At 48.6% G+C, this 14,327-nt stretch overlaps 1 protein-coding gene across 2 annotated transcripts in view; it reads left to right on the top strand.

Moving 5' to 3' along the window:
- SETD1B (SET domain containing 1B, histone lysine methyltransferase) overlaps positions 1–14,327 on the top strand; it is a 51,989-nt gene that overhangs the window by 32,534 nt on the left and 5,128 nt on the right. For both annotated transcript variants that reach the window (XM_067306733.1, XM_067306734.1), the window contains exons 8-14: positions 4,127–4,297; positions 5,202–5,289; positions 6,325–6,542; positions 6,786–6,930; positions 7,627–8,094; positions 9,842–11,401; positions 13,836–14,002. In XM_067306733.1, the coding sequence (XP_067162834.1) occupies positions 4,127–4,297; positions 5,202–5,289; positions 6,325–6,542; positions 6,786–6,930; positions 7,627–8,094; positions 9,842–11,401; positions 13,836–14,002 (2,817 nt within the window). The remainder of the gene's footprint in view (positions 1–4,126; positions 4,298–5,201; positions 5,290–6,324; positions 6,543–6,785; positions 6,931–7,626; positions 8,095–9,841; positions 11,402–13,835; positions 14,003–14,327) is intronic.

Genomic DNA, 14,327 nt, shown 5'->3' on the forward strand with positions numbered 1-14,327 from the left:
GCGATGAGGGGCACTGCTCGCTCCAGCAAGGGGTTTGCAGTGGGAGGTGACCCTGCGCTCGTGGAGCTGGTGCACAAGGGCTTCTGGAGCCGAAGAGGAAGTTGAACTTTGGCTTCGAGAAGCCCAAGTCAGATGCTAAATGAGTGTTTGAAACCACCAAGCTGAAATTATGTGCCTCCCCACTTTGCGTGGCGAGATCCAGGGGTATTTCCGTTTTCCTGCCCTCCTCCCGCCTTCCCCGGGCGTGTGCGCGGCAGCAGCAGGCGCAAAGGCTGAGCGTTGGCCAGCTGCGCGAGGACTCCCAGGCACTGGTTAAGGAATAGCGTTGCGTGAACTGCCTGATCGTTTCTCAGCCAATTTAAAGTGTACCTTAGCCAGTGAACAGCTCTGTGATCTAATACGTGGTGAATTTGACTCTGCAAAGAAAAGCTGGCGTTACAGAAAGGTTAACGCAGACCTCAAAATGACTTTTGCACTCAGTTGTTTTAAAAAACAAGCTGCAGATACATTTTCTGTTTCAGATAGCAGTTTTCAGAGCTGGTGTCTTCAACACATGCTGTTGTAAGCTGGTCGCGTGTTAACTCCCGTGCCTGGGAGAGCTCCTCGGCTTCCCAGAGACACGGGAAATGTTGCTCCTGAACAGCTGTTTTATGACACAGTGTAATCTGCTCTGTTTTGGAGCTGCCTGGCGTGACACGCAGCGAGAAACCCAGTCCCTCTCCTCCTGACTAACGCTCGAGGCTTGTGCCTCCTCCCAGCGAGCGTGTGCCGACAGAAACGGAGGCCCCTGCTTCCAGGGCAGCGAGGGAAACGCAGGCAGCAAGTTGCTGCAAAAGCAGCAGCCTCAGTACCCAAGAAACGGTTTTAAACCAGACTCCGCAGTGAAGAAGCAGAAGCGAGTTGAGGCAGGTCTCCGGTGGCTGCTCGGCGTTTTATACCCGGTGCTGTGGTTGGATTTAGCACGTTCCTCCCTCCCCTGGAATTCGCAGCCCGCGTTGGTAAGGGAAGCCGACTGCGTCTCAGCCCGGTGCCACAGTCCTTGCCGCAGGTTGTACTGGGGGTGAGCAGCCTAATTGAAAGCATAAAATTGCCACATGGGAAAACAGTTGTGCTTTCTGGCCAGGAGCAAATGCCAGAACCATTGCTGCTCCAGGCGCTGCCTCGGGAAGCCTCTGCCGGGCCGTGCACCGGTTGCACACGGGCAGCCGCCCTGGTCTCGGGCCCTCCTTCCCACCAGGTCTGGCTGCTGCACGATGCTGTGGCAGGACAGGGCTTCTGCTCACAGTCCTGAGCTGTCTGCTTCTGCCCGGGTGGGACAGAATAACACGTGCCAGTGGCGACCTCTCTGAGTAGAAGCAGAATCGGTCTCCAGTTTGACTCCTGCAGTTTTGTGTAAAACTCTAACTTCTGGGATCCCAGTGGTGTCTCCAGTAGCAGACGTCTGCAGAAATGGGTTAGTCTGCTGTACCGATGTATGTGCGTTTAATGCCTTGAGAAAGCTGAATACCTGCTATTGGCCGGCTTCTCCTTACGCTTATAACAAAAGCGACTGTTTTATTCCAGCAAAGCAATGCGAAGGAATCCTTAATAACAGAAACTGGAAGTGGCTGAAAAGGAAAATGAAATATGAGTGTGCGACTTCAGCTGTACCATCCCTTTGCTGGTGTCTTTCCGAAGGCGCGAGGGTGAGCTGTGTGGCCCCTCGCTGCCACTGGCACTGGAGGTCGGTTCCCTGCGTTCCTGCACCGCCAGGCTTTGAGCTGGGAATACACGCAAATGACCCTCCAAAACAGACCCCGCATCCTTATTTTCTCCCTCCTAATGGATTTAATTGGAGCTTCCCATATGATTCCTCCTTACTAATAGTAATGAAACAACTGATATTATTTTCAGAGGTTTGGGAGAATAAATAAGGCAACATATGTGCTTGTTTAACATCTTTTTTTTTTTTTGTCTTTGGAAAGAAGCGTGGCAGATCTGTGGGGAGAGATAGTATCTTTTAATATCTCTTATCCTGGGACCATCAGCTGCAGCAGCAGCCTTCCTGTTATTTTGCGGGAGAGAGCCGGCCTCGCCCGCAGCAGCATGCGAGCTCCGCCGTGTGCCAGTGCCTGCGGTAGGTGTGCCGCTCGTCAAGTGGGGCTGCGCGGGGCTGCTCGCGCCCTGGCCTCCCCGAGCCCAACAGCACGAAGCCTTGCGGCATTTTTTCCTTTACTGCCCTACAAAGTTCAAGTTTAATAGGACAGTCGGGATTATCTGCACAGTGCTCCTGGCAGCCCCTGAACCGTAACAGCACACGAGAGGACAACGCGCTTGTCACCTCCCAGCCCTCGGTTTCTCCCTTTTCTCTCTGTTTTTTGGCTGCTGCTTTTGCTAGGGTGCCGCAGGTAAAGAGCAGGAAAGCTCAAGGGCAAACGCAGCGTCCTGGGTCAGGCGGGAAATGTGGTGGGTGGATGCTACAGAGGAGCTTATTGCTCGGGAAGGTAGCGCATCCCACGGCCCCTGTTTGTCGGAGCCCAGGGAAAACTCCTCTCTGCTCCTGAACTGAGTGATGGCTTAAGTGTGAATGCCGGAGGAGGATGCGCTAAGCCGCCTGCCAGGAATACCCAGCCATCCCTGGCCATGTATTCTTGGCTTGATATTCCCATTAGTCTTGTCCCTTATTAGCAGGAGAGCTGAGCTGATGCTTCCTGTTCGGTGATTACACTCAGCTTCAGCAAATTAGCTCTGTTAATGTCTGTAAAAGGAACCGACTTTCAGACCGTGTACCACCACCGGCTGATTAGAGTAAACGTTACCTCCGATGCCCTTCGCTCAAGAGCCGCGTGGCGTGCGCCTCCACGTCGCCCTGTCCCCACTCGCCGCCTCCCAGGAGGCTGGCGGCTCCCGGCCTGCACGGGTTTCTGTTCCTTCTCTTCCTTTGCCCCTCAGCTCAGGTGAAAAGGGGTTTAGAGCAGGGATGAGGCTGTGGGTTTAGTTATCAAATCTCGTAGTCCTTGGGTGTTTTGCCTAAATATTTTGCTTTTCCTCTGTTATCCGCAGTGGGAGTCTTCTGACAGTTTTTGTGGACTTAGACTGTGATTGCTAAGTGAACACGTGGGCATATGTGATTTTGACTCTGTTATATTGTGCCTTACATTAAAAAGAAAAAAAGTCTCCTTAACTAGAAGGTCTGAAGTTGCTTTCAATTATGTGGGTTAGCAAATGAAGGCAAATAACACAGTTTTAGGCTAACTTGCCCAAAGTATGTTTGAGTAGCTCTGTAGGAGGTACATGTGTAGCTCTATTTCTCATGTAGTTCATCGGACGAGAAGGGCTCCTGCAGTGTTTGCGAGCTCAGAGGGAGCCGCATGAAGATGGTGGTGTATCCCAGCTCCGGGTGTTCCCTCCAGAGCTCAGGGAGCCTGTGCCGTAGCTGCTCCTCAGCGCTATGTAGTTTCTGCCTGGGCGGAGGAATGTGTTCGCTCGGGCTGTCACGTCCTGGTTTCATGTCCGCACCTTTTCTTCCCTTTTCCTCTCTCCCTTTTTCTCCCTTGGTTCCTACCATGGGTGTTGGATTCTTGGCTGTTCTGTAGGTGGTCACTGTGGTCCCCTCACAAGGCACTGGGGACACTTGAAATGTGCCATAGGGGTTTGTGGGGCTGCTCATTTCCTTCACTTGTGAAGTACTTTGGCCTGCGTCAAGCTACACATGAATGAAATGGAGAGCATGTTCTACAACACACGGTGGAGAAAGCAAGAGCATGAGCTGCTTTGATACCTCATGACACAATGGCTACAGGTGCAGGATGCCTTGGTGTCCTATGCCAAGCCACTGTTCTGGGAGTCCCAGCAGGTTTGGTTTCCAGAAGTTTTAGTGCCTTGGGCAGAAAAAATGGCTTCTTAAAATGCAAAGGTGGAAGGCCTCTCAGAGATGGAAGGGCCTTGTTAGCAAGAACTCCTTCACCTTCTCCTTTTCAAGTGCACATGGCCATGTGGTGCATCTCAAGATGCTTTTGCCTTCAGAGAAACTGATGCCTGGGTGGGGGAGCGGTATTTCACAAACCACAATTATCTGAGCTTTTTCCAAAGTTTGTGTATTCCTCAGGAGGCTTTTCCTCTTCTAAGTGTGCTTTCCCAATTGCAGGCATCTCTCACTCCAGTGAAGTCTGGAGGAGAACTGGAGGAGAAACCAAAGCCGAAGGATCGGATCACATCTTGTCTCTTGGAGAACTGGAACAAAGGAGAAGGCCTGGGATATGAAGGAATCGGCTTGGGCATTGGGTTACGAGGGGCCATCCGGTTGCCATCCTTCAAGGTAAAAATGAAGATATCGCTTAGATACTAGCATTCCCTACAGGAGCAATAGGAGGACATTGGGCATTTGCCTGTGTTAGGACACTGTTTCAGTGTGGTTTTAAATACATGCTTACGCTAGTAGTAGTTTACACTCTTGTTTCTCTGCTTAGAACTCTGTTTAAACAAAGCTTATTTGGAGCTGGATTTACCATTGATAATAGGCCTGTAACATTGCAGAATCTCTGGATTTTGAGGCTTGACTGTCTTGTATAAGTTATAGCGTCTTGCAGATTAACAGCTGAGTCTTGCCTGGAAGTTTGGTTAAAAGGGTTCTCTGCCTCATGCGAGTTTACAAAATCAGACTTGCAATCTTAGGAAGAGTCATGTTTTTTTCAAAGAGCATTTGTGCTTCCTGCCAAGAAGTGGAAGCATAAAAAATGAAAAGAATCTTAAAAAAATAATAGTAATAAAAGATGGGATATAGAGGACTTCCCAGAAATGAAGAGTGTGAATGCACAGAAAGTGCAAGTAAAGGTTGAGGACAAGATTCTGCCTTGATTTTAGAACTAAGCTTGCTTTAGGGGATCTTTAAGGTGTGATAGGCTTTGGTTCTGTTTCTGTTTTCCTACATCTCAGACACACGGGTTTGTCGAGAGTTTTCTCTGTCATCTTCAAAGTACCTGGTGATGGCATACACCATGCTGGTACTGAGAGTGTTTTGATGCAAATTGAAAGGGTAGAATTTCATTGACAGTGAAATTTTGTTTGCAAGCAAATAAAGGAATCAGGAGCTGTGGGGAAGTAGTCCTTGATTTCTGGGTGCAAGTCACCCTGGCAAAGTAAAACAGTAGCCATTTGCTTAAGAAGTGGTTTTCTGCTGTTTTTAAACTCTTTTAGAAATGCTAATTGTGCCTTTTGTTCAGGTGAAAAGAAAGGAGCCACCTGAAGCTGCCTCAGCAGGAGATCAGAAGAGAATCCGGCCTTCTACTTCTGTTGATGATGAAGATGAAGGTTTGCAAAGCACATTTGTTTGAAACACAAGAGCAGATGCAAACCACATGCAAGCTGAATTCTTTTAAACTTCACAAGAGCGTGCTCGCTTGCAGTTAGACACAGAGTCAAGGATCTGAGCCAAAACCCTGCCTCTCACAAAACTCCGGTCAGCTGGGAGATGTCTCCTCTGGATTCTGTTATCTTAAATTCACTGGCGGGAAATTTAAGACACGCATTTTATGAATAACTCATAATTTAGTTTTGCTGATGCAGAGTTGGTTATCCAGCAGAGGGAGCTCAGATTAGTTCATGGACCATGTTCCAGAGCTGTGCTTGTAAGTCACCAAGTACATTGTGGGAGAGAGCAAGTGAGAGCCAGTTTGGCCTGCATTCGATTTAAAAAATATATATATTTGCCATCTTTCTCATAACTAAATGCACAAATCCATTCTTCAAAGAGTAAGCTAAACCCAGAGTTGTTAAAGTGTTCATATCCCTTAATGCATCCCTGGTTAGGGAAGGGAAGGAGCACAGGAAGTTTCCAAATATGAATTGTGTACTCTGCTTTACTTCTCTGATTCATGGGGAAGCACACCTCCACTGGTGCAATATGTCCCTATATCGCGTGTGTCACCCTCTTCTGCTGCATGCTGGTCTGAACCCCTTGCCCCCAAAGTGCATCCTTCTCAAGGGTGACACTGTAATTCCCTTCTCCAGGCAGGGCTAAGCAAGACAACCCTTTGGCAAGGCCTTTTTTTGCTTTCCTGTTCTGATCTCTGTGGTGCTATGTCTACTGGCTGCTCTGCCTACGTTGTCAGCTTTGGCCTCTTGCGTTGTGCCTGCCTTGGGGCTTTCAGCACCCTGTGCCCAATCTCGTCTTCACTTGCCCTGTAAAATTAGCAGGCGCCTGTGAGCTTGGGGACCCTCTCACCACAGGGGCATATGGCTCCCAACCTCAGTCCTCCCGCAGAAAAAGTGTGTGTGATGCAGTCAGCTCTTTCCTTCACTTGCAAGGTATGTGAGGGCTATTTCCTTCTTGTTTTTACTCACCAGAATCGGAAAGGGACAGAGATGCTTCCGATGTGACATCTGATCTGTCAAAGAAGGATGCAGAAGCAGTGGGGTTGAGGCGGCGACCAGCACGGCCTCTGGAGCTGGACAGCGAGGGGGAGGAGGGAGACGAGACATCGGGTAAAGAGGAAGAATCCTCCTCAGAGAAGGAAGAAGAGCAGGAGGAAGAGGGAAGCTTGGTGAAAGCAGCACCTGGCAAGGTGTGTTGGTTTTATTGCTCTGTTTTGAATGCTGTCTGTCATTAAACATGGGGGGGTCCAGTAATTCCAGCTCCCAAAATTGCCCTCTATGAAAGATGAGCCCTAAGAGAATCCCAACAGGATTATTGACCCAGCAGGTTCTCGGGTCAGCGTCTCTGGGAGTCGCTGGTGGTTACTGCAGTGACAGTCAGGTCTCAGAAAGGGCCAAACACCATTGACGTTCATCAGTGCTTTCTTGCAAAGGAGGAAGAGGAGGATGAGGATGAGGACGAGGAGGAGGATGAAGAGGATGATGAGGATGAAGAGGATGATGAGGATGAAGAGGATGATGATGAGGAGACAGGAATAGAAACAAGTGACAAGGAAGAAGAGCAGGACTCCGAGGAGGGTAAGCAGTTCCTGGGGGATCAGCAAGCGCATAACTTTCACCTCAGGTATGGTCTCACTTTTGCACTTTTTGTGAGCTGATTTTTATCTTTGCACCCTCTTTCAATGAGGGCTGTTTTACGCAAGGTAGCTGAAAGCCTTCTGTGATCCCTCAGTCTGTGGGTTCCTCTGTGATAGCTCTTCAGCCCCGGGTGATTTCAGCCCAGCTTGGGGATAGAGGTCTCAAAGCCAGCTAAAGTCCTGCCTGTTTCATGAAATGTGTGTGGCTGAGAAGAAAAGAGACCAGGTTTCAAATGGGTAATTTAGCCTCAAATAACTTTTCCATCCTATTGAACAATTCCTGCTCTGGAAGGTAGCAGCTCCCCCTTTTTAAAACTGTTTGGGAATGCAACATAAACTCTCAGTATAACTCCATTGAAGAGGCAATCCACCAGGAGACCCGCATCAGCAGGGTGCCAGGCAGTGCTAGTTCTGCTGCTCAGGGAACTGCCTCTTGTATGACGACTATTGTAAGCATCCAAACACTTGGTTTGTATTTCTCTGCAAAAATAAATAAATTGGGAGAAAACTCCTTCAAACCCATATGCTCTGCTGTGGATCCTGTTACAGCATGGAAATTATATTTGTTCCTGTAGCAGGTCCTGATTGTTTAATGAAGTCAGAAAGGGGAACTAATGATAACTTGTTCTTCTTGCAGAAGATGTAGCAAGTCCCTCATCTTCCAAGGCTGAAGTTGAGTCATCTGACGAAAGTGAGGACTCCTCTGAATTTGAGTCGAGCTCCGACTCAGATGATGAAGAGGAGGAGGAGGATGAAGATGAAGAGGAGGAGGAGGAGGAGGAAGAGGACGAGGAGGAGCTGGCTGAAGATCAAGATAGAGAAGCCTTGGTTGCTGAGACAGAGCATGAACCTGCCAGTCATGAGGTCCCTGATGACGAGAGGGAGACCATTTTGGATCTGTATCCTGTGGACGACTTCATGGATGCAACAGGCTTGGGACTCGCAGAGCCAGCTTTGGCAGAAAAAGATGAAGGCATGGAAGAAGTCAAGGCAGGGGAAAGTGAATGTGGTGAAGTCCCAGAGGAATCTATTGCTGCTGAAACACTCCTGGTTATAGAAAGAGACCAGGAGACAAAACTTGCGCTGTCTCCCATCTGTGGGCCAGGTATGGTCTTCTATTTGGTTTGTCATTTATCATCATGTGTCCAAGTACAGCATTCTCACGGCATCCATTATTTATTTTTGATATTTACCTTGTCCATTCCTTTTCTCTCTTCCTCCAGTCACAGCTCTGTGCTAGGGATTAACCTAGCATAGAGAAAAGTTTGTGGAGTTCCACACAGGCCTTCTGCTACTAAAAATATTGTGGTTATTTTATCCAGTTTAATTAGTGTCCTGCAGGAACTGAACAGTTGTCATCATCTGAGGGTGAGCAACTGGGTGATAGTGTGGCTGAAGCTCAAGACAGAAAAGCCAAGGCTGCTAAAACAGAACAGGAATCTGTGCAGAATGAGTCAATACTGGCTATTGTCAGTTTGGATACCAAAGACGATACATGGCTGGGAAGCTGTATAGGGCAAGGGAGTGGAGTCTCGGGATTATATCAGGTTCCTGTAGTATTATGTGGTTTTTCAGTTAGTCCTCTTAAATGGGTGATATCCCCTGGTTTTCTGGGAAAAGAAAATTGTCTTCCTTAAATTCAGAATTGTATCCATTCCATGAAGACATCCTCAAGGAAATTAGAAACCTTTTCCTAGAGGAGTGAGGTGCATAAAGCTTGACAAATACTGCAGCATCCAGGGAGGACTGACAAGTTAAAAACTGGAACCAACCGGGAGAGCACATCCAGTGTGGCCTGTAATGTGAGCCTTGGGCAGGGCTGGTGTCCAAGGGCTGCTGATCGGGGCACCGTGCAGTGTTTTGCCTCTTGGAGAGCTGGAGATCCAGTCCCTGCCCAAGCTATCACTCCTAGGCTGTCACAAAATCTGAAAGATTTATAGAGGCAAAAGGTTTGGTCAGGCAGAGCAAAGATAGATCTGTTTTGCCCTGCTCCTTTCCAGAACAGGTTGGTGTCCAGGAGAACAGGAGTCTGGGAAGAGCTGCATTCGGGCACCTTGACATGTGGAATGAGCTTTAAAGGTGGACTGTGGGAACAGGCTCAAATTGCCTAGCCTGCTCATACGGGAGTTAAACAAGTCTGACCCTTCTCCAGTTCACTCAGCACAGATGGGGAGCTCCAACTGTCCCACTTGAAAATGTTATTTTGAGCTGCCTACGAAAATTCACTGTTGGTTCCTTTTGGCCCTGGCCTTAAGGAGGTAAATAAACTCAAGACAAATGAGCCTGCTGCAGAGAGCGCAGCATATAAATTGCCTCATTGATACCACCCAAGTGTATCCTCATTCATTACAAGGGCTTCCCATTTTCCTCAGTGTCGTGTTCAAGAGCATTACACTTCTCCCTTCACTGCTCCCCTCTGTGGAGAGCTGAGAGGGTGTTTCTTGGCCCTGCAATTAGTTTACCTTCCCCCGTTAGAAAAGCTGACAGCTTGGGGCTCTGACAGCTCTCCTTCAAACAGCCTCCTCAGCCCACAATCCACTAATGCTTTTTATGGTTGTAAAAAAGGCGGTCAGGGGTTTTGTAAGCAGAAAACCTTCATTCTGGCCTGTGTAGTAGCTAATCCTCAAATTAATAGTGTTTTTTTTTTAATGGTCCATTAGGGATGTCTGTGGTAGCGTCTAATTACTCCACACTCTGTGCCTCCAAAATGTAAAGCATTGGAGTTTTTAAAGCCTCCCAGTGGAATCGAGCTGTTCTGTAATTGCAGTTTCTTAAACATGCCTTTGCTGGGAAGTGGCGAGTAACCGAGTGGAAGCAAAGCTCCTGATTCTTTTCTGTTTTCCCCTTTCCAGAGGAAGAGTCCGAACCAGTTACCATGCTAGAGCCAGAGGTACAGGAAGGTCTGAAGCCTGAATCTCAAGATGAGGAGGCAGCGGCGCTCTGTCTCTCGACTCCAGTGGGAGTCTTTGGAGAACCTCTACCCAATAAAAGCAGCTTCTTTAGCAAGTCTGATGACAGCAACTTAGAAGCCCGTGTTAAAGCAAAACTGCCCTCTGCAGCAGAGGAAGAAGACCGGCTGCCTCGGACGCCTGGGCGGGAGGTGGTGGTCCATTCAGAGACTGATACTCTTCTGTTTCCAGCCCACAAGGTGCCATCCTCCACGCTCCCCTTACCATCGACTCCTGGTAAAGAGGAATCCTTAGTCCCTCCAGAAAAGTTCCCTGAACAGTTAATGGTGACCAAAACACCCGTGGAAGAGGAGATTCCTAGGACTCCTGGGCGGGACATTTTGGCCAAGTCTTCACACCCCCTTGCGAAGTCACAGAGCACAGACACTGTTCCAGCCACCCCAGGAAGCGATGCTCCCCTAACGGGAAGCAGCTTGACCCTCAGTTCTCCTCAAGTCCCAGGGAGCCCCTTTTCCTACCCGTCCCAATCTCCTGGCATTAACAGTGGCATTCCTCGGACTCCTGGGAGAGATTTCAATTTCACGCCTACTTTCCCAGAGGCTGGTGCTACCATTCCTTGCCTTCTGTCTGGCAAGAAACAGTCAGAGGATGAGCTAGATGAGAAACCCTTTAAAGAGCCTCTTGGTGCTTCCCTTATGGTCAGCATGAACAGTGTTCCTTCCCCTATCCCTTTTGCCAGCCCCCCACAAGCAGATTTCCACACAGACATGGGCCTGACACCTGATGAGCCAATACCTGTAGCAGCCCTGCCCTGCATGCCCGGAGATGGAAGAATGGCCATCGAGGAATGCAAGGCAGAAGTAAAATCTGTTTTGCTCTCATCAGAAGCACCCACGGGTGCTTCTATTCTTCCTCCCCCACCACCACCTTCTGTTCTTCCCAAAAGGAGGCCAGGTCGGCCGAAACGGTCACCACCTTCTGTCCTCTCGCTGGATGTCTACTCGGGCAAAACCATAGAACCTCCTCCTGTCCCAGTGGCCTTGGTGGAAAGTGCTGTGAGCAAAGAGCTGTTAAGTGGACATCCTGATGCTTTCTATGGACTGAAAGACCCTGAAGCCGTCACCCTGGATTTCAGGAATGACGGTTTCCACGAGAAAATAACAGCTGAGACGGTCACAGAGAAACTGCCATTTAAGGAACTGGAGAACCAGTGGAATGAAGACTTCAAAGAAGAAGAAGCTCATGTGAAACCTAAAAGACAGTGGCGAAGGCAGAAGAAGACACCTGAGGACATCCCAGTGATTCCTTCCCCTGAGTATTCCCCACCCCGGCCTCAGTTCAGACCACGCTCCGAGTTTGAGGAGATGACCATTTTGTATGATATTTGGAATGGAGGCATAGATGAGGAAGATATCAAATTCATGTGTATCACATACGACCGCTTGTTACAGCAGGACAATGGTATGGACTGGCTCAACGACACCCTGTGGGTATTCCATCCTTATATCCTTTCTCACTGGCATTCTGCGTTACACACAAGGCGTAACACAACGAGCGGGGACACACTAGATGGTCATTGAGTAGGACTTATCTTGCAGAAGACTAAATTAGTCGGTGGAAGAAGCATTCACTTACTAGAATAGCAATTGCTTTTGTCAGCAGGGAATTTTAGACTCTATTCACTGAAGCTGCAGCACAAAAATACTGCAGAAGTGGCTGTTGTTGCTGCATTTTCGATCTAGGACTGCAGGGAAAATTTGTATGCACCTCTTTGGGGGAGATTTCCTTGCTAGTCTGAGGAGCTTCTGTCTGCATTTAAACTAGACTTTTTTTTCAGCTTGCCTGTGGAGTTACTAGTCTGCATGTACAGGGCTTTTATTCGGGGCTAAAACTTGCTGTAAAAATAATCTCACCATCTGTGCCTAAAACGATGTGTCAGTGGCGCTAGCAGCTTTAACTAGTGTTGAGTTCAAAATACAAATAACCATAAAAGTGATGGTTTCTACGTGGCACATCAGGGACAGGCACGGCCGCAGGCTGGCGGCAGCCGCCGGGCCCTGTCGTCCAGGAGCGTGTGGAGCACCAGTTGGTGCTCGAGGGTCAGGATCTGGCCTCGTCGCTCCCTCCCTGCCCGCGATCTGGTAAGCAGCAGTCCGGGCGCAGCTTTGAATCTTTGGGAGCATCGTTGGGACGCAGAAGCTGTGTCAGTGCGAGGACCTGTGTGTGCGCAGCCATCAGTATCGATCTCCAGAGCAGAGCCCAAAAGGGTGTGCCCACAATATAAAAACTCTCTAGTAGTTTTTTTAGGAAGCAAATATGAATGCATATGTTGTAGAAGACAAAACGCACCGCCTCCTGTACTGCTACAGGTTGTGTGGAGTGAAAATATCTTGTCACCCGACTCCTTGCAAGATACTGCTTTTTTACCTTTTGTGAAAGTAAAAAAGAAAAAAGAAAAACCAAAACCCAAACCACTTAAAATAGCTAGTGATATGACTCTCACTAACAAAAGCAAGTTGAGCTCAGTGCTGAGCTGTATTTTAGTGCTTTCTTTCTCTGCATCTCAAAGCACAGTGTGTCAGATTAAATTTATAATTTTCTGCCTTTTCATACCAGTGTAATAGTTCCAAAATAGATTTATTTAATTGTTCGAAGGAAATATTCTGAAAGAATGGCAAAATGCATCTTCCCCAGTAGTTTTGAGTCTGCATCTGCACTATTGGAGAAAGCAGTTCCAAAAATAAATTGGTTTGAAGACCGGCGTAGTTGGCTGCACAGTAATGGGGAACCACTGCCAGTGAAGGGCAGAACAGGGCAGCTGAGGGTAGCTGAGGATGCTTTTATGTGTGGTGGCATTTCATAACTTACATAATGGAAATATTTGAGATCTTGTCCCCTGTTGATAAGGATTATTGTAACAGCAAATTTACAGTCACTTTTTAAACCATGTAAAAATAGCCTGTAGCCAGTTGTCAGTTCATCCTGTGCTACACTGCGGTAGGTGTGAAAGTACCTGCAGGGCTCACCTGCTTTGCAGCCAGCTCACACCTCGGCTCTCTGGCTGACTTCCAGGCCATTGCTTCTTGCTTTTCATGAGCCCTCTGCTTCAATTTTCTGGTGTTAAGGAGATGTTATGATTCGCAGGGAGTGTTTTGGGGTAGACCTCCAGCTTCATGGGCTTCATGGCCATGTTTTGGAGATGTGCTGTCAGGAGTGCGGCTCTACCACCCTTCCAGAGGCCAAGGCAACTGCACCCGTATGGTTCCTCTGCCTGTGGAGTGTGGTACGTGGCCTTGCCGGGCTGGCTGCACTTTTGCTTGACCACTTTAACACATCTGTGCAGGGTCTCGTCCCCTTCCCATCAGGATCTGAAGGAGCCAATTGACTGAGGCTGGGGAGAGCAGCATCTTGGAGCCCTTGGGGCTGAGGAGCGCCTCCATGCCCGTCTGTGCAGCATCCAGCGCTAAAAGCGTGGCTGTGGTTGCTGCAGTGAGTTCGCTGCTGTCTCCTCAGGGCTTGGGGTAGCTGCAGGGAATTTCTGGAAGCAACATGAAAGCGTGTCGTTGAAAACACAGAGTAAACAGTTTGTCCAGATGGCTGGGCAGCTGCTGTCTGTGTACGTGGCCGGCACATAGGGGAAATCCTTTTCCAAACAGGTTTCTCTTGACAGCTTAACCTTTTTGTTTAAACTTTCTTTTTGTCTTTACTTCATTTTCCCGAAGCATCCAGCTAAGAAGAAAAGACTGTGCTCAGCTTCCCTGTAGGCATGTGGGCTTGTTTGGGTGTTTTTTTAAATAGTATTGTTATTTTTTTGCAAACGTCAAAAACCTTTCTGATTTTCCAAGCGCCTGGCATTGCCTAGTTGGTAGCTCCATGTAACCGTGACAGATCGTCTGATTTCCACAGGTAGCTGTGTTGCTCCTTAACTTATTTCCACCAACTAGCTTTTCTACTCCCAAGAAAAAGAAGCGGGATGATGGGATGCGGGAGCATGTGACGGGCTGTGCACGAAGTGAAGGCTATTACAAAATTGATAAGAAGGACAAACTTAAATACCTCAACAATAGCCGAGCTTTTGCGGAGGAGCCTCCAGCTGACACGCAGGTGAGGGTATGCCTCTGCTGACTGCTGGGATTTGGTTTTAAACATAGTGTTGCCTCCCGAGAGCCACTCTGTCCCCTGTGATTATGGGGTTGAGCCAGTGCCCCGGACTTAACGTCACTCAGAGGGATCGTGGCAAAACTCCTGTTGTGTGAATGGAGATGAGACTCTCTCCAGCATATCCTGTCCAGCTTCCAGCTGGAAGAAGTGCTTTGGTTTCCCTGTTGAGTAATTGGGGCCCAGCACTGTGTGTTTCCACTCCCAAGCTGTCCTGTACAGCTATCAGTGTCATGCAGAGGGGTGTCTTCCTACCTTTTGGCTAGGGGAG

The sequence above is a fragment of the Apteryx mantelli genome, chromosome 17 (genome assembly GCF_036417845.1).
Source record: "Apteryx mantelli isolate bAptMan1 chromosome 17, bAptMan1.hap1, whole genome shotgun sequence".
Taxonomy (NCBI): Eukaryota; Metazoa; Chordata; class Aves; order Apterygiformes; family Apterygidae; genus Apteryx; species Apteryx mantelli.